The sequence below is a fragment of the Vombatus ursinus genome, unplaced genomic scaffold (genome assembly GCF_900497805.2).
Source record: "Vombatus ursinus unplaced genomic scaffold, bare-nosed wombat genome assembly UNPS02009132.1, whole genome shotgun sequence".
Taxonomy (NCBI): Eukaryota; Metazoa; Chordata; class Mammalia; order Diprotodontia; family Vombatidae; genus Vombatus; species Vombatus ursinus.
Window position 1 is genome coordinate 13,150,458 of NW_020948910.1, and position 19,118 is coordinate 13,169,575.

Sequence of the window (19,118 nt, forward strand, 5' to 3'; positions counted from 1 at the left end):
TACTAGTCTTTCTTAGTAATATTTCCATGGATACTGTGTAGCAGTGGTAAGAGTTACTGCAGGTATGAACCTTTTGGGTGTTTTGTTAGGATCATGTAAATCTGATTTCCATTAGTGCCAAATGTTATTACGTATATACACACACATATACACATATGCATATATGTTTTTTATATATATATGTGTGTGTGTGTGTGTGTGTGTGTGTATATATATATATATGTTAACTAGCTAGTGAAGTTAAAGTATTGTTTAGATTTTTTTTTATTACTATTCTTTGGATCAGTGTGGATTTATTTGTGCCTCCTTATTTGACTGGTCTCTGTAGTATTATACATTTTGTACTTCTATATGGTGCTACATAGGGACCATATCTTACCAACTATTGGTCATGAGTATGTACATATTTCAATTATCGAATTAGGTAGCTACTTTGAAACTTTGCCTATGAGGCATTCTTTCTTTACCCTGCTCTTGATTTTCTTTCCCAAAGAAAAGTAAATTAAAAGAAATCAGCTAATATTTGAAATTTTAAAGTACAGAAACTTGTTCTTAGAGTTTGCTGCCTTCTGACTGGCTGGCTACAGTATGTTATTTTTTTTTTTCCACTAACAAAATAAAATCAAAATGTGGAAGGAGAATGGAAACTGAAAATGTATCCAAGTTTAACATGCAATTATTTCACTTTAACATTATTTTTAATAGGCCAGAACTTTAAAACAAAAACCCAAAGATTTCCTGTAGTTTTAAGATTCTGCAGATTGTTCATCATTTTAAAAATAGCACACAGTATTTTTTTTTCTATTTTTACAGTAAACATAAAAGCAGAGAGCAAGACCATTCTCGATCTTCATCCTCTTCATCATCCTCTTCCTCAGCAAGCTCTCGAGAAGAAAAAGAAAGTAAGAAGGAAAGAGAAGAAGAGTTTAAAACCCATCATGAACCAAAAGAATATTCAGGCTTTACAGGAGTCAGCCGACCCAGAGGAACTTTTGTAAGTTCTGAAATTCTCTGGTGCTCTCAAGAAATTGTATTACACGTAGAGTGCTATCCTTTAGGGGAAGTAATGGATCTGATCTGTGATAGTAGATGTAATTGTTTATTATTCTTAAAGTTAATTCCATTGACAGTAGAAAACCTGGCATTGGAAATGCTGTCAGTAGTGACAAGTAATTGTAACACATTTAGAGGCAGAGTGGAGAGAATGGTGGACTTGGAGTCAGGGAGACCTGGGGCAAAGCCCACCTCTGACACATAACTGTGACCATAGGCAAGTCACTTAATTCCTTTGAGCCTTAGGTAATTCTTAAGACTGTAAGTTAGACTGGTTGCTATCTGGGTCCAGGGAGGGAGTTCCCACATTGATGAAACTACAGGTCTTTGGTTTAATGATGTATATAAATTGGGCAGTTTCCCTGGCTCTGGAAGTGATTGTGACTATTGTACACATTTCCAAAGAAAGAAAGCTTATATTTTGAAGAAGCAGGGGCAGTTATTTTCCTTTGTGTGATGAAATTGATATTCCTGCCACTTCTGATTTTGATTCCTACTCTGTGTCAGAAGTTCCCTGGTAAATGAGGGTGAATGAAGACCAGAGGTTGTATTAGTACAAAGTCCTTGGCTTGTAGTAGGTCAGAGGATTCATTCATTTTGTGGCTGTACAGCAATCTCTGAAGGAAGTAGAGTACTTAGTTGGTTGTGAGAAAACAGAAACAACTGAATGTTTCTGTACTTTGAGTATAGTCCTTGAAGTCTCCCTTTTTTTTTTTAGTGTGTTTTTTTTTCCTTTATCTTGTGTATTTCCACCAACTTCCATTGGGCAGGGTTATTTTCTGATCATATAAACTTTATATTTTCACTCCTCATGAGCTTGAAAGAGGCAGGACAAATAATGCAGTGAAATGATGGTTTGCATGTAACTAAACAGCTTTTGACTGCCTAACTAAACAACTTTGTTAATGTTAATCAGTTTCGAATTAGAGGCAGAGGAAGAGCCAGAGGAGTTTTTGCTGGGACAAATACTGGTCCAAACAACTCAAATACTACTTTTCAAAAGAGACCGAAGGAAGAGGAATGGGATCCAGAATATACCCCAAAGAGCAAGAAGTACTTCTTGGTGGGTGTTAGAAATCTGTGTGTTTGGTTTGCATTATTTTTTAAAGCATACTGGGTGAATAAATTTTAGTATAGGTATCCTTCATGCTAATAAAATTTCTAGATAAAATTTCGCCATAATGTTTATAACACAAAGAATAAATATGTTGCACATTTTTAGCTAACTTGCAGTGTAGATAGTTTTCAAGGGCTTTTAATCCCGTTTCTAATATCTTAGTTCCACACTTGTGTGTTCCAATGTAGGGCGAACTACAAGTGGGTGGCAGCCATAATCAGAATGGAATATTATAACTTCTTTGTGGTTTATGTATTTATTTGAATACTGCTGTCTTGGTGCAAAGGTGGTCCTAAGACAGGCTTTACAATCTATAGTTGCATTTTTTTTTTTTAAGTAAAATAAATCCAAACAAAACCTACAGTGTATTTTAAAACAGCTCATGGAGAGACCATTGTTTTAGTACATGTGAATAGTTTAGTGGGGAATTTTTATTGGAGAAAGAGATGATCCTAGGTAGACTCCTTGGCATATTGGCCTAGACATTTCACTGGTATAGAGATGAGAATCATTTGCTAAGAAAACACCTTTCGGGGGCAGCTAGGTGGCGCAGTGGATAGAGCACTGGCCCTGAAGTCAGGAGGACCTGAGTTCAAATGCGGCCTCAGACCAAACACTTGACACTTACTAGCTGTGTGACCCTGGGCAAGTCACTTAACCCCTATTGCCTAAAAAAAAAAAAGAAAACACCTTTCCACAAAATGAATAGGGCAGGAGGGGAAAGGTTTGATTTGAGACATAAGTAATGACCTAGTGTAAGTTGAAATACCTTCAGTATGACAGAGGTGATTAGGGAGGAAAAAAAAGCCAGATTTTCAAGAAAACTAGTCAAGCTTTGGGAAGTAGCATATTGTGTAACTTGATCATTTTCTTGGGTCATTCTCAGATAGTCCACTTTTCCCTTCTTCCTTCTTTTCCCAGACTCTAAAAGAAACTATTTCAGGAAACATTTCTCTGAATATGTGAAAGTTAATGGATCACAGTGGGGAAAATAGTATTCTATTTATAAAATTTTGCTTTATATACAGCTTTTTAAGGACTGCTCTTAGTTCTTAAGCCATTTTCTCTGACATTTAGCTAATTTCACTAATGGGTGCTACAGTGGTGTTCCTTTTAAATAAGTCACTTCTTTTTTGGGGGTAGTAGTAATGGTAAGACATTTCACAAAATGTGCATATTTATTTCTCTAGTTTTAAGCATCACCCAACAAACCTGAACTGAGTTAACATAACAAACCTTATTGTGTTTGTGAGTTTGGAACCAGTCATTCTTCTACCTTGTATCTAAATAAAAATTAAGGTAACTCCCTTACTCAATATATTATCTGTTATAAAGTCTAAAGAAGATAATAATACCACCTCTGACTTAGAGCTTGCTTCAATAGTTTGGCACTGGTGGTGTTTAAAATATTTAAATTAAGCCAGATAACTTTTTTTTCCATATCACTTCCAGGTAGCATTGATACAGGCTATAGCTGTTCCTACCTCCAGAAGGAGGCAGGTTGGTATGAGCATAATTACATTGGTTTCTTGTCTACTTTTAGGTATGATTTTCATGAATAAATAATTTCATGATTAAATTGCACCTTCAAGATTTTTGAGAGTTACAATTAGATGTAACAACTTTTTTTAAGCTTTCTGGCAATCTAGTCTTTCAGGATTAAGACTTTTTATATCCTTGGAGTTTTCAGTTTGGTTAGTCCTATATTAATTACAGTGACTTTTAACGTATATTTTAGTACATATTTATTGGCTTAGCTTATAGTTATTGAAGAGCTTTACAAATCACAAAAGACAAAAAAGGACTATTTCAAGAATTAAGCAACCTGTAAATATCAGGAACAGTTTAAAAAAATATTGCCATTGTATCAGTATTAATTTATATAAGAAGCAGCTAAGTGTCTTTTACAGCACAATTTTAACCAAAACAAAAAATTTCAAGTCCATGATCTCTTCCTACCTACTGATCAATTTCCAAAGCTGACCAAACTTATGCCCTGATTTGCTGCAGTCTATTAATAAATAAATTGCTTTGGTTTTATATATAAATTTGAACTTCATATTATGAAACTAAATTTGGCTAACTGCTTTGAACAGGATACAATGATTCAAACATTTAGCTTTTTGAGAAGAACCTTAACTGGAAGGATTATTGGGAGAGGGCAGGGGAGTTAACAGATAAAGGCTAGTAAATTATTTAATGAGAAAGATCTGTAGTATGATTTTAAAATGTTTCCTGCCCCATTGAGTGGTTCTTAGGGCACTTAGAAAATGAAATGTTTAAAACTTGAAATTTGATCTGAAGTGTCAAAGTTATTTGGTATTGACACCACTGAGTCATATGATCCAGGACAAGTCAGTGAACCTCTCCATCCTCCTATAGGCAACTCTCACAACACAGGTGTAATCCATATCCCGGTGACATTGTTATGGTTTTTTCTGAAATTCTCCATAACACTCCATGGATTGAAGTACCTGTGATACTTTGGATTAAAGATCATTTAGAAATGAAATTTTTATAACATCAACTATGTGAAAATGAAAAAGGTTACAGCTGTTAAAGAGCAGAATATTGAAGAGAAGCTGCTTCAGTCACCCTAGTGCTAGGTCAGTGGTGACAGTTCAGTCTAACAGCCCCAGTGGTACTGTGTAAATTATAGAGACTCCCAGAGGGGGTAGAGGGAATTCAAGTTTTACATGTTTTACCTTTTCTTTTAAAAGGGATTCATTCACAATGTGGTAAGAATGCTTTGTGATAGAAAAGAGGACTGGGTAGAGTTGGCAGGCCTGGGTTCTAGTCTTTGTTGTGGCCCTAATTAGGTTTTCCCCCTCCTTTTAGCTAATTTGACCAGATCAGGTAATATTAGCTTTTTTGGTGTCACGGACCCCTTTGGTAGTCTGGTGAAATCTGTGGACCTCTTCTCACAATATTTTTAAATGCATAAAATACATAAGGTTACAAAGGAAAACAGTTATGGTGAAATTGAATTGTCAAAATGATTAAAAACAAAACAGTTTGTGGACCCCAGGTTAAGAACCCCTTGGTCTAGATGATCCTTAAGCTCAAGTTTAGGTCAAGGTTTAGTTCTTGGTCATGTGTAGCCAGTGTGAGAATTTGAGGGTCAAAAGCTTGTTTGGGATTTATCATCAAAAGCTTTGTTTGGTTCCTCTTATCTGGAGGAAAGAGATTGTCAAGTTTGATACCTTCCTCTCCCCCCAAGTTTTGCTGCCTCTTTTCTCTCTCTTTGAAAACATGCTTTAAATCTACTTTTAGGAGAGGATATTTCCTTTTATCTCCTATTTGGGGTCCTGAACATTAGCTCCATTTCCATTGCTTATAAAATCAGAGAAAGGAGTATAGCTTTCGCTGTGGACCTCAAGGAAATACCTTTCAAAGGTGGAAGCTTTGAGAAGGAGCTGAGGGTTAGGGGAGCATGCCCAGATGTCTCCTGCGTCCCTCCTTCCAGGCACTTTCTCTCAATTGTTAACTAGTTAATCTCTCTTCAACAACAAACCAGCAGTAACTATTCTCTCAAAATTGGTTGCTGCTCTTCTTTGTTTTAGTCTGCCCCTTCTCCTAATACCTCCTGCCAGAAAACATTTAATAGAAAGTCATGCAATGGAATTTAAAGACTTTAACTGGCATTTGCTTTAAGGCAATTTAATTGGTCTTGGAATTAGATTAAACTTCCATTATATTTAGTGGTCCACTTTCAATTTGGCAAACTGTCTCAAAATTTTTTGTACCATAAACCTGGAACTAATTCCTGGAATTAGTCAAACTAATTAAATAATCTAATATCCTGGAGTATATTCTTTTATAATTACTACATTTTTACCTCTGTAAATAAAATTCCTTATGCAGACATACATTGGAACATATTAGTAAAGGATTTGATCTTTAATTGGCAAAGTATGATTAGGACATATTGGAATCTGGCAGTGCTAATTAGGTGTCAAATACTCAAATATCTTTAGCTTCATGTACATAGAGATATATCTTGAAGTTTTCAAATGAAAAGAAAGTATTAGCATTTATTGAATAATCATTTAATGTTTTGAAGAACCCTTCAGTTTTATGAAGAAATACAAGTGGGCTAAAAATGTCTGTAATTATGCAGATGTCCCAAGGAGCCATGAATTCTCCTTGTGTCTTACAGAATTACCTTCTCAGGATTTCATTTATTTGGAATTGTTTTCTTTCCCCTCCCCTTCATCATTTAGCAGTGGGTAACAGCTCATTTACTAGTCGCTCCTGTAATTTATAAATATATAACTGTATATAACATCATTTATAGAATGCTTCAAAGAGGAGATGATAGGACGTAGAGCCAACTGTTAACCAGGTCATATGAATTATGAATGTTAAGTATTGGAAATGTAGGAAATGTATGAAAAAATGGTAATCTTTGATAGAAAATTCTGTATGTTGAAAGACTGTGACAACCTACCAGTTGTTTGTGGTTGGCTTCAAAAGAAGGAATCCTTATAAACTGGAAAAGATAACATTTAGTTATGGGCAGGAGTCTCTTCAATTTCAGCAGATCTACCTGACAAATGTACATGTTAAAAAACGAGACCTGCTAACAAAACATACTTTCTTACCACCTACCTGATACGTGTAAAAAGTTTTGAAATTAACACTTAGCTGATTATCAACATGCTTTAAATGGGGCTAAAATGTTCAAAAGCATTTCACTGATAATTTTTAAAATTTCTTTAGCATGACGACAGGGATGATGGTGTGGATTATTGGGCCAAAAGAGGAAGAGGCCGAGGCACCTTCCAACGTGGCAGAGGGCGGTTTAACTTCAAAAAATCAGGTAGCAGTCCAAAATGGACACATGACAAATACCAAGGGGATGGGATTGTTGAAGATGAAGAAGAGACCATGGAAAATAATGAAGAAAAGAAGGACAGACGCAAAGAAGAAAAGGTAGAAAATTCCAACTTGTCAGTGAATTGAAGAGCAGATTTCCGTCATTGTGGGCTAGGAGGGTGACAATTTGCTAAAACTTAGTAAATCTAATTTTGTAAACAGAGCTTGCTATGGTTTATATATGGTATGTAGTTTCTCCCCCCGCCCCCAGCTCTGTTAAATCTTCACTTTCTGTGTTTTTTTTATTATAGGAATAGTAAATCTGAAGTAAGATTGCAACTGAGAGCAGAACTTGCACCCACCATTTTTTTACGTGATTTTTTTGTTTTCAAAAACGAATGTAAGCATTTTACTTAAATTTTACTGTTTGCAAGTAGTCTGTAGAATTTTTGTTTTAAGTCTTTAAATATCTCAATAATAGTAGAGTGTATGTTGAAGATTGTACTGAAGCAAAATAGAAAGTTGCTGCGTACCATATTTGTAACTATCGACTTTTAAAAAAAAACTTTTACTGTTTTTGTTATATGCATTGTAATTCTGCTTTGTCTATAAGATATGGTCAAGTACAACTCTGTGAAAGTTCTGATTTTTGCTTCCCCGTTTGTCAGTGTTTTATTCTGAAGTAAACTTTAGCGCTATATACAAATCCCTGAACAGAAATTGTTTATACAAATATGTTAATTATTTTAACAGTACACAGCTGTTAGCATCTTCCTTAAGTAGAACACATTACACTGTAGGGTGACCAGTCTTTGAAGTGTACCACAGAACAAGTTGTGTTGCTTTGGTGAACTAATAATAAGCAAGTTCAACACTACAGTGAATATTCAAAAAGGGGGAAAATACCATTTTTGCTCAGCCTAACAGTTGAGAAGTAGAAAAGGTAAGCACTTCTCATTATATACATAATATTAAAATCAGATTCGATAGTTTGATGAAATGGTTTTCTGCTGAGAGCAAGGACTAAGTACAAATATAGGAAAGCTTTAGAGCCATTCCTCTTTTGCTTCAAAACTCACTGTTGGCACTCTTTGAGGACTGATTCATGGTCTTGGACAATCAACTATGAGGAACGAAATTAGTCTGTAACTAACAATGTTATAGTTAAAACTCCACCTAATTTGTACTAAGTTTAAAAACCCTTCAATGCTCATATGATGTGGCTGATAGCTAGGATGGGGAAGATCCTACAGAAAAACATGCAGATGCTTGCAGAGCTGAAGTATTAATGGAAAGAAAATGTTCATATTTTACATGATTTAAAAAAGTAGAATGTCTTAGATTAAAAAAGATCAGCCACAAATACCTTAGGCAGTAAGGACAAACTATTCATTAGAAGTGTTTTGAATAATTTGTTTTTCAAATGTCACCAATAAAAAGTTTTTGTCAGGAAATTTGTTGCAGCATTGACCCAACTTGCATTTGTTTCTGTTTAGTTCCAATTTGTAAAATGGCTTTATCATTTTCTTTTTGGAGTTTTCTTCAGGCAGATAGTCTGGCAACTGGAATTGTCTTCTTCATTAGTATTGGCAGCTTTAAAAGGAATAAAAATCTGAAATAGTTAAAATGAAATGTTAAATCAAGCCCTTACAACTGGGGGAAAAAAAAAAGGAAATTCCTTCTTTTTAGAGTTGAGAAGAAAGCCAAAATAGCTATGCACAAGTATAAGTACAAGTACTTGGCTATATCTGTTAAGGCTTTGAACATCTTAAAATGAAATCCTTAACTCTCTTCTGCCCTCATTTTTGATCAATATATGAGTTTCTGGTACCTTGGTGGTTGCAGCAATAGCATTTCCTAAAAGCTGGTTTAAAAATAAAGTGGGGATAAGGTGAGGGAAGAAAAGGTAAATATATTTGGAAAAGCAAAAGAAAACTTCAATTACGCATGTACTCACTTGTCACCCTTAAATTGTTTTTTAAAACAAGGAATTACTTGTCAAAGCAAAAATGCACATCATTGCCATTACTCAGGAAGTAACTCAAGCTGAGGTACCCTCTTATCAATGAGTTGATCATCTCCAAGCAAACAACACATTTTCTTAGACACTTTAGCGTTCGCTAGGTAGATAATTTATTTGAACATATTTGCTACTCTTAGAAGGGACACTCACTATACACTGCTGTACGTTTTTGTCTTTCACTGAAGAAAATGAGTGCTTTTCTGTGGTAGTAAACTAGATAGTGCCCACAGGACCTTATAGTTAAAGGCTATCCTGGGAAAGAACATCACATCAAATTTTGAAAGCAGACACACTGCTTTAACTTACTGTGTGTACAACAAATTTTTGTTAAGTTACTTCCCCAATTAAGAGGGAAGGATCCCAGATGGGATGCAAATACATATCTTTTCAGAGTCCAGGGTAAAGCACAGTGTGCATTTTTTTTTCAACCCACAATTTAGCTTCATACTTACTGACATGTACACCAAAGCTAAATTGCTCTTGTTAAGAAATTGTCTAATGTTTACAGTAGCAGGAAATATTAACCCTTTGGTACCTGCATTGACAGACTTCCTTTTGCCCAGAGAAGGGAAACAAAATGAACCAAAGGATGTTTCCAGGAAGGATTAAGAAAGCTGCTTAATCACAAGAAGGCCATGACTCAGTTCTTAGGTGTGTATACCTTCCATCATCCTAGGAGTTTTACTATTAAATGCAAAATATATTTTTTACAATATCAGACTGCTTTAAGGAGTCATTATTCCTTTTTGTCACAGTTTAAATCGGTGTTGGGCATTAATTTGAGAAAAGTCTTCCCCAGTAAGGATGGCTATATAGATGGTTAGATGACTCCATTCAGTGTGATGTATATTGCAGTAGGGACCCTTGTAAATTGTCATATGCCAATAAAATGTCGTAAGTGGTAATGTGTTATTGTTTGATTACCATAATTAAGAATTCTTCCTCCTATCAGAGTAGTTTCTATGGCCTCTTTTTAGAACTTGGATTAATTGTCTTCTAAAAACTAGTTAGTTGTATGCTGAGTTCTGCTCCAAGGATATGGAAGTACTTTACTTTCTCAAACCTCAGCTCTATTAGTTGGCCTATGGCATTATCAGTAAACCAGATTTTTAGCCATTTGTATCACTGTTTTGAGAAAGTATATGCTTAAAACGTGGGATGGAAATGCTTGTTTTTATTTAACTTTAAATCAGTATTAATGAAGGTACTGTGTCTAAGTGCTAGGAAAACAAAATGAAACCAGACTGGCTCTACTACTCAAAGAGAGCTAGTCATTAGTGGTTTAAATACTAAAAATCCATTTTGTCTCATTCTTTGCGAAAAAAGATAGGGTGGGGGGAAGGAAGAGAAAGCTACCATTACCTCTATGGTAAGATCTGATTCTGATTTAACTCTTCTACGTCTCCCAAGAACTATTGGAAATGTAAAGCTGGTGACCCCTTAATTTTTCAGCAAAACTTCTTCACATAGATGTCCTATGATCTAAGGAAAGTGGAAAATAAATGGTAATAATACAAATAATAATTTCATTGGTTCTTTGATCTCATTGATGTGAGCACTTTATCAGTGCAAACTGCCGTGCATCCTTACCTTCTCACCCTGTGAGAGACCTAGAAAGAAGAAAATAGAATAGAGGCCTTTCTTCCTTAGCAGGAAGTTTTGAACAAAAATGAGAATTTTGTCTTCTACCACATGCCTTTCATTAGCTTACACATTGATCAGATGAAGTAGTTATAACAAGTTAGTAATGCATTTTATACAGTATTGGCTGCTGGCCTACTTGCCAATTCTTAATTGTCTCCCTGAAGGAAAAAAATGATTTAACTTAGGCCCCAGCAACTAATGGCCTTTACCTTGTTATAGCCACAGACTACAGCCCATCCCTGGCCATCCAGCTTTGTAAACATATGCTACTGGTTGAAAAGGAGAATATGAGAACAGAACAAATCCATCACCACTCCTGGAAAAACAACTCAGAGTACTCACCTCATTATCTAGTCCTTGGATTTGAAGGGTAATAGTCTTTGCTCTCTTATTTGAATTAGTAAGGAAAGACTTTGTTTTAAACTTGTTTAGAAATTCTGGAGTATTTTTAAGGAAACATTCATTGCATTTTGTATCTTTTTTGTAAGAAGCTGATAGGCTTTTTATGGAGTTTTTTTTTAAACTTTAGTGATAAATTATGATTTCCTAAATGGATTGTCCTGGTAGTCCTTATGTGACAAAAAGCAACTCACTTCCCTTATGTGAAAGAAACTAAGTAAGGAACCACAATTAGATACTATTACTGAGACTGTTCCTTCATCTACCTACATTTCTTGAATTCAGAAATGGGACATTATGCTAGTGCCTGGTGCTCAATGTGAAAATTTGAGTTTCATTCCAGAACTTAATGAAAGAAAGTATTATACCCTAGGGGTAACTATACCAAATTTTGTATAGATTCTTTTTCTTCTTCTTTTTTTTTTCCAAATAATCTGCTCATTTTATCCCTGTGGTAATCCAGAGAGGTTGGGTATATACCATTTACATTTTATAGATGGTCAAATTCACAGAGCTAGTGGATAGTAGATAGGGGATTAGAATTTATGTCCCAGAACTCCATCCTTTAACATACAAACCTATTATTAAACCAGAAGGGGAGGGAGGGAAACACCTGCAGGCTTTGATAAAGAGGTACCCTGAGTTCATGGCTAAAGGTCAAACTTGTTTTACAGCATTGGGTACCAATGTTCTTTAGTCTTAGACTTACCCCATAGCCCATTCACCTGTCTGGAAAGGACTGGTAAAAATCTTATCAAAACATGAAAAAGAAAAGAACAACAAAACTCCATGTTCAGTTCCTTCATCCTTTTAGGATAAAATACAAACTATGTTTGGCACTAAATTCTCTTCAGTTTGGCTCCAGCATACCTTTCCAAGATTATTGCCTGCTACTGTCATGTACTCTCTTCCAGCCAAACTGCCCTATGTTCTTCATGCTGCTGACATCTCATTTCTCTCTCCTTGGCCCTCAGTGTTCATAGAGGAAAAGCTGCTTCTAATGCCCCCTTCCCCCCAATTACTTTGTGTGTTTCTTTAGAAAAAATAAAGGAAACCCCTGGTGAGTAAACTTTCTTTACCTTTGCAGATCACCTTCTTTGCAAACTTAAAATCTTGGAGTTGCCTGGGGCCACTGAGACATTGAGTGATTTGCCCAGATTTGTCACACAGCCAGCATGTTGGTCAGAATTTGAATCTAGATCTTCCTGGCTCAGAGGTCAGCTCTCTATCCCGTGTGTCATGCTGCTTCTCAGTATGTAGAAAATGAAATGCAGCATACTATACATACAAATCTCCCACCCCACCCCCCAGCAGAATGTAAGCTCATTGAGGGCAGAGACTTTCATTTTTGTCTTTATATCTCCAGCACTTAGGACTGTGCCTGGCACAGAGTAGGCACTTATTAAATGCCTGTGGAATGAATCGTGAGTAATATCACTTCAGTATTTCTTTTTTTTTATAGAAAGTGAAAGGAATCAATTCAACTTAATAAAATTTTTTTGAGATTAAAGTTGGGGCCTTCAGCATTTTTATATTCATTATCCAAAAAATGGGAATAGTCTTTGCTGAAGAATCACTCTGAAGCACTGAGCAAAAGCCCCGTAAAATTCTTCAACCTCAAAATTCTGTATTTCATTTTTCTGAAACCTTATGCCTGTAGGGTATGTATATATGTATAATGCCAGTTAAGGGTGGTAATGGGACAGGTTAAAGATTTAGGAATGGATGTCTTCACTTGATTTTAAAGTTCTTCAGTGCATGAAAAGGGACCATAAAAATCTCAACAAACTAAGAAAAAAGAGATTAGGGACTAGTAGTGGTAACTGATAAAAGTTTGATCATCTAAGCTCTACTTATTAGAAACCTTTGATAAGGTATAAAGGTGTAAATGCACCTTTAATGAACTAGCAGGTGGAGGGATGGGTGGGATTAGAAAGGAATTTACACAGGTATACTGTAGTACTCACTAGAAGAATCAATTATAGATGGAAGGGGCTTCAGAGATAATTTTGAATTCTAAAAATATTTCATGCAAATTAATTAGATAATTTCCATCAATTACTATATTCTTGTATAAATTTTTATATTAGGTTTTTATATTAGCTATTCAAATCTAAGAAAATAGCATTCATGTGGGGCATTTGATTTAATTAAGTATTACGTGCAAGGTTATCTGGCTTCCCTTGTCAAACTTTCAAATTTATTGAATTTAGAATGAGAAAAGTTTTACAGGATACTATGATAAAAGTTTTACAAGATGAAAGATTCAAAAGAAGCAAGCTCTACACCAGAGAATACAAAGGCATAGTAATAATAATAGATGATGATAATAAAGCTAGCCTTTATACTGAATTTAAGATTTGTAAAGTGCTTTATAAATATTCTCATTTGATCCTCACAGCAACCCTAGGGTGCTATTATCCCCATTTTACAGATGAGGAAACTGAGGTAAACAGGTTTTTAAGTGTTTTTGCCAAGGGTCAACATAGTAAGTATATGAGATAGAATTCAAACACTGGTATTCCTACATTCAAGTCCACTATGGCACTTTTTGCACGCTCTCATTTATTTATTTATTTACTTACTTACTTACTTACTTACAGTGGACTACATCTTTATAGTAAGCCCTAGCTGACATATGCAGATATAAGGTCCTTCTTGAGTTTGTTGATGTTGTGTTTGACTTAGTATAGCAAAATGTAGTCTTGAACAGTTTACAGATAATTGACAAATACAGAAAAACTTTAATCAGGGTCCACTAGACAAGAATTTTGTTCAAGACCTAATTGAAAACACAACATGCTAATTGAACATCAATTGTTAATGATATCAAATCAGGTGTAAAACAAGATTTTTAGTAAATATTTATATGTTCCATATTTTCATGAAAGCTGTTACACATAAGGTCAGAATCAAAGAATTTCATGTGACAGTTCTCCAAAAATTTCTTTTCGCGGATAAGCTAATTGCAATATACTAATTGCACCAAGCCCAGAACATTACAAAACTTTTTTAGCTATGGGAAAAGTTGAACCGTCAACACTAGAGAACAAAGTAAATGAAAAAAAAAAGCACCCATAGCCCCTCATACTAATAGTTAAATAATATCTCATTTGATCTTCCCAACAAGCTTATTAGAATGATAATGTAATTGTCCTCATTTTATAAATAAGGAAGCTGAGGAGAGAGGTTAAGTGGATTTTAACCAGGGCTACACAACTAGTGTCTTATCAAACCCAGGTCTTTTTGATTTTCAAATCCACTGTTCATTTCACCATGTCACACTGCCTCTTCAGATCTCTATCTAATAAAAATAAGCTGGGTTCAGCAATGAGTCAGAGTTGGAGATAAGCCTGGAATGCAATGAGGAAACAGCACAGGGCATTCAATGATGGCAAATGTTTACTGCCACATATGTCCATCTCTTAAATTATACTATGGTGATGCTATATTTTTATGAGTTCTTGAACCTAAAAAAAAAATTAAAAGATGCCTAGTGGATATAAGTAAATACTAGTGAAGACTTGGCATAAAATACATTACTGAGTCTATGTAAATTATTGGCCAGAAATGTAGATAGGTTGGTCAATGGTGTGACGATAGATGGTAATTCTCGTGGTACTTCTGCTGTTTGGAAGGCATCGTGAGTTTTGGGTAGATTATGGAGGATTTGTGGGAAAACTGACAAGAATAGTACAGGGTCTGAAAATAAACTGATGGCAATCACAATTGTTCACGTTTTACACATTGCCAGATAACCACATAGAATGTAAAGTGTATTTTTTACTCTGTCTCCACAAGGAGTATTTACAGTCACACTTCATAAGAATCTGATATCTTCAAAAAACTGCTTTTTATAGTTTAACACCCCATTTTATAAGGCATGACAAAAGTAAACAAAGCACCTCTGCCCCCAAAATGTTTAAAAATTATCTTAGTCCAGTCTTTGTACAAATGTATAAGACAAATGTCCTTCTCCTGTGTTTTTAATCCTTCCTGGAAGGATTCTTCTCTCAAGTAATTAAGATGTCATAGGACAAGGGTCCTAGATGGATTCACTTAAGAACTGCAGCCTCTTCTTTCCATGTCCAGAAGGAATTGAGGGTAATGATACACCTAAGAGAAAGAAGCAGCTTCTGATTACCTCACTTAGTTGAAATATCTCTTGGGTTTACTTCTGACCTGCTGGAAAGGAGAACTCCTGAAGGGGATAATTAAAAGGGGGAATGAATGGTTTTTAGGAAAATGAAAAAAAGATGTGCCAATTTAAATTAAGTAACTCTTTCTTTTTTTTTTTTTTTTGTTTTGTTTTGTTTTTGGCTAGGCAGTGGGGTTAAGTGACTTGCCCAGGGTCACACAGTAAGTGCCAGATTTGAACTCGGGTCCTTCTGAAGCAGGGCCGGTGGCTTTATCTACTGAGCCACTTAGCTGCCCCGTAACTTTTTATTTCAAGAAGCAAACTGTTAACTGTTGCCTAAACTTTGCATTCTTGTTCAAATTTGACTGAAATAACTAAGAATCTTATACATTGGGACTTTGAAGTGACTTATGTTAGATGTCTGAGAACATAAGGAAGCTGTGTTTCTAAGCTAAAAAAAGGTTAGATTTAGGATACTTAAAAATTATTTCTGCAGGCTTGTGCCTACAATATAGTTTAGAATTTTCTTCCAAAGAATGTGCATGTTCGAAGACTCTCTCCTACGAAATCAGTTATCCTTTACAGTAATTCAAATGGAGACAAGGAAGAATATCTAATTTTCCCATAGGCATTATAAAATGAAGGGAGTATGAAGAAACTGAAGCATCATGGTGGAGGGGATAGTTTAGAAGATTTGGATTCTTGCTCTGCCCTGGCACTAGCTTTGTGTCCTTGCGGGGGTTACTTACCTCACTGTCCCCAGGCAACCCGAATTAGTGGAAGGGATTTCTCCTTAACTCTCTAGGAAGTCATTGATTCAACTAATTCCCAGTTTTCCCCTTAAGAAAATTCTTTGCTATTTATGGTCATTTAAAACACAGCATGATCTTTATAAAATCGCACAAATACAGGAAAGATATATACCTTGAAGGACAGGTTAGGGACTTCCCTATGTGGTTTTTGCAAGTACAGGATCAGAATTTTCTATGACCTTAATCACAGGGTATTTCATGAGATAGAAAGAGGTTAGCTGATTCATCCAGGTCTGCACAGCTAACATCTAAAGTCAGATTTGAACCTTTGTCTTTCTTGCTGCAAGTCTAGTACTTCATCCACTATGCCATGCTGCCTGTATTTCTCCTAATATTTTAAAGACCTTTTCCCTAGATTCTCCAAGTTTGCTGTCATGCCAAACTGTGTCATTATGTCAGAATGGCATTCTAAGGGGCAGCTAGGTGGCACAGTGGATAGAGCACAGGCCCTGGATTCAGGAGGACCTGAGTTCAAATCGGCCTCAGACACATAACACTTACTAGTGTGTGACCCTGGGCAAGTCACTTAACCCTACTGCCTAGCTTAAAAAAAAAAAAAAAAGAATGGCATTCTGAAAGATAATTGAGTGCCTATACCCTGGAAAAGATTGGAAATTAGTACCAGTACTTTACACAGAAAAGGTGATTTTAGGTGATTTAGTGTTTTTTTTTTGAAAGAATACATATCATTCCAATCTAAGTTATATTTTAATATAATAAAGTAATGCTTTAGAAATAATTTACATATATTGTTAAGTCAATTCAACTTAAAACCACAGATTTCCTAGCTCCTTTCGGTGTTTACCTTTTTGGGGGCGAGGGCAAAGACATTCAACAAAACCTCTCAAACTTTGGGCTGTCTGAAGGGACCATTTCACATCTCCACTACCAAATTTGATATTCAATCCTTTCACCACTTACTTGATTTTTAATTATTATAATTTGGCTTCTTCGTGACTATTGCACTGAAACAGCTCTCAAGGGTAACTTAATTGCCGAATCCTTTTTGCGCTCCACAGTATGACACTATTGACCATTCCACTCCAGATACTCTGTCACTGCATTTGTAGTTTTCCTTCTGACTCTGAGAATCATCCAGTATCTTTACTGGCTCCTCTTCTCCTGTCTTCCAAAGTCAGGGATCCCCCAAAGGTTTGTTTTAGGTTACCTTCTTCTCCACACTTGTCCTCAATGATTAATTAGTTCCCATGGTTTCAATTATCAACTCTGTGAGTGACTCCCTAATGTAGAACTCAAGCTCCAGACTCATATTTACAACTGTCATACATGCACATATAGGCTTCTGACCAGCTCTCAAACTTGGCATATCTTAAACTGAATTCATCATCTTCCCCTCCCCTACTCCTCCCCAAACTTGTTCTACTTTTAGTTTCCTTATTTCTGATAAGGGCACCATGATTTTTCGGAATTACCCTGGCTCAAAACCCTAGATTTATCTACACTTATTCCTTATCCTACAGGTCTAATTAGGTTGTCAAATTTCATTGATTGTGCATTTACAATTTCTAATCTGCTTTCCACTATCGCTCCTTCCATCTTGACATACTTTCTTTGTAGAAGCATTCCTAAAATTCAAATCCACCCTCAAAGGATAAGAATACCACCACAGTGAACAGAATTATAGAATTTAGCACCAGGTGGTATACTAATGATCATCAGGCACAGTTCTTCCCTCTTTTCATTGATTAGGAAACAGGCCCAGAAAGGTCAAGTACCATAGGCTCAAAAGGAAGTCTCTGAAAGGAGTTAAACTGTCATTTGGAGTGGTGTATGGGCTTCCTAAAGCCTTCTCCTTTCAAGGAATGACTTATTTTGATCTATATGTTTTGCAACACAGTGCTAGGGAATTGACAGAGAGTGGACAAAACATTTATTAAATGCCTGCTATGTGCCATGAATTATGCTGAGCACTAGGGACATAAATAACAAGCAAAACACTTTTAATTTTATTCATAAACTTTATTGCTATAGTAGCTAACACATAGCTCTTAAAGTGCTTTACAACTATCTCATTTGATCCTCACAACAACTCTGGGAGATAGGTGCTATTATCACCCTCATTTTACAGATAAGGAAATTGAGGTTAAATGGCCTTTCCAGGGTCACAGAGCTAGTAAGTGTCAGAGACTAGATCTGAACTCGGGTCTTGACTCCTGCCAGTGCTTTATGCCCTTTGTTACGTAGCATTCTAAAGGTGGGATACGACATAATGTGGAGCTAGGTGGGATGGAGATCTCTTTTCATCATATTATTTCCCTGCCCCCAAATCTAAAGTCTGCCTAGGCCCTAGGCATTCAAAATCCTTTATGATCTGGTCTGACACTACCCATTTTCTCCTAGTTCCCCATCCGAGCTTTCTGCAGCATGTAGGACCGTTCTCAGTATCACAGCAACAAAATGTGCTCATTCCCACCTCATTTCCTTTGTTCATATTGTAGTTGTATTCCCCTCCCCCTTTCCAAATTCTCCAAGTTTTAGCTAAGTAAAATCTTAACTCTTCTACACTGCCTTCCTAGTTAGGAGCACAGGGTTAAGAGACTAGAAATCTAATCTAACCCTTTAATTTTGTAAATGATAAAACTGAGGTGGCCTATAGAAAAATTTTGCACAAGGTCATACAGGTAATAAAAAGCATAGCTGAGATCCCAACCTAGCTTTTAAAAACCCTGCTAGTCTAAGCTGTCTCCTAATTTTCATTGATTTCCCTTAATACAATTTAGTTATATGCTGTTTTATGTTTCTTGTTAATTGCTTCATGTATTAGTCTTTCACTTGATGGTATATTTCTTTAGTGTAGGCACAAATTTTAAATGTCTTCAGGCATTCCACAGCCTAGCATAAATCTCTGTACTTAACTAGGTGCTCAACAAATACTTATTAAATTAGTAAAGTCAAAGCTGTGGAGACTGGTTGGTTAGCTATGAAAGGTAAAGAGATATTGCAGAAATAAATTTCAGTGTTAGAACACTCCCCTCAGAACCTATTGAACTTCTTGCCCTCTCCTCTTCTCTGATGCGTGCCTTATTACAACAAGGGAACAAATGTTTTAATTGTTATAATATAAATTAGAGATTTCACTCTACTAACATAAAG

At 35.7% G+C, this 19,118-nt stretch overlaps 1 protein-coding gene across 6 annotated transcripts in view; it reads left to right on the plus strand.

The window, feature by feature from the left end:
• The window catches only part of BCLAF1 (BCL2 associated transcription factor 1), a 39,485-nt gene extending 29,569 nt beyond the window's left edge, over positions 1 to 9,916 (plus strand). For 3 of the 6 annotated variants that reach the window (XM_027850750.1, XM_027850754.1, XM_027850751.1), the window contains exons 10-12: positions 814 to 994; positions 1,970 to 2,116; positions 6,893 to 9,916. In XM_027850750.1, the coding sequence (XP_027706551.1) occupies positions 814 to 994; positions 1,970 to 2,116; positions 6,893 to 7,135 (571 nt within the window). In that variant the 3' untranslated portion in view covers positions 7,136 to 9,916. Of the gene's footprint in view, positions 1 to 813; positions 995 to 1,969; positions 2,117 to 6,892 lie in introns of those variants that run through there. The other 3 variants (XM_027850752.1, XM_027850753.1, XR_003568158.1) reach the window with 3 other exon arrangements.
• Positions 9,917 to 19,118: the final 9,202 nt, after the last annotated feature.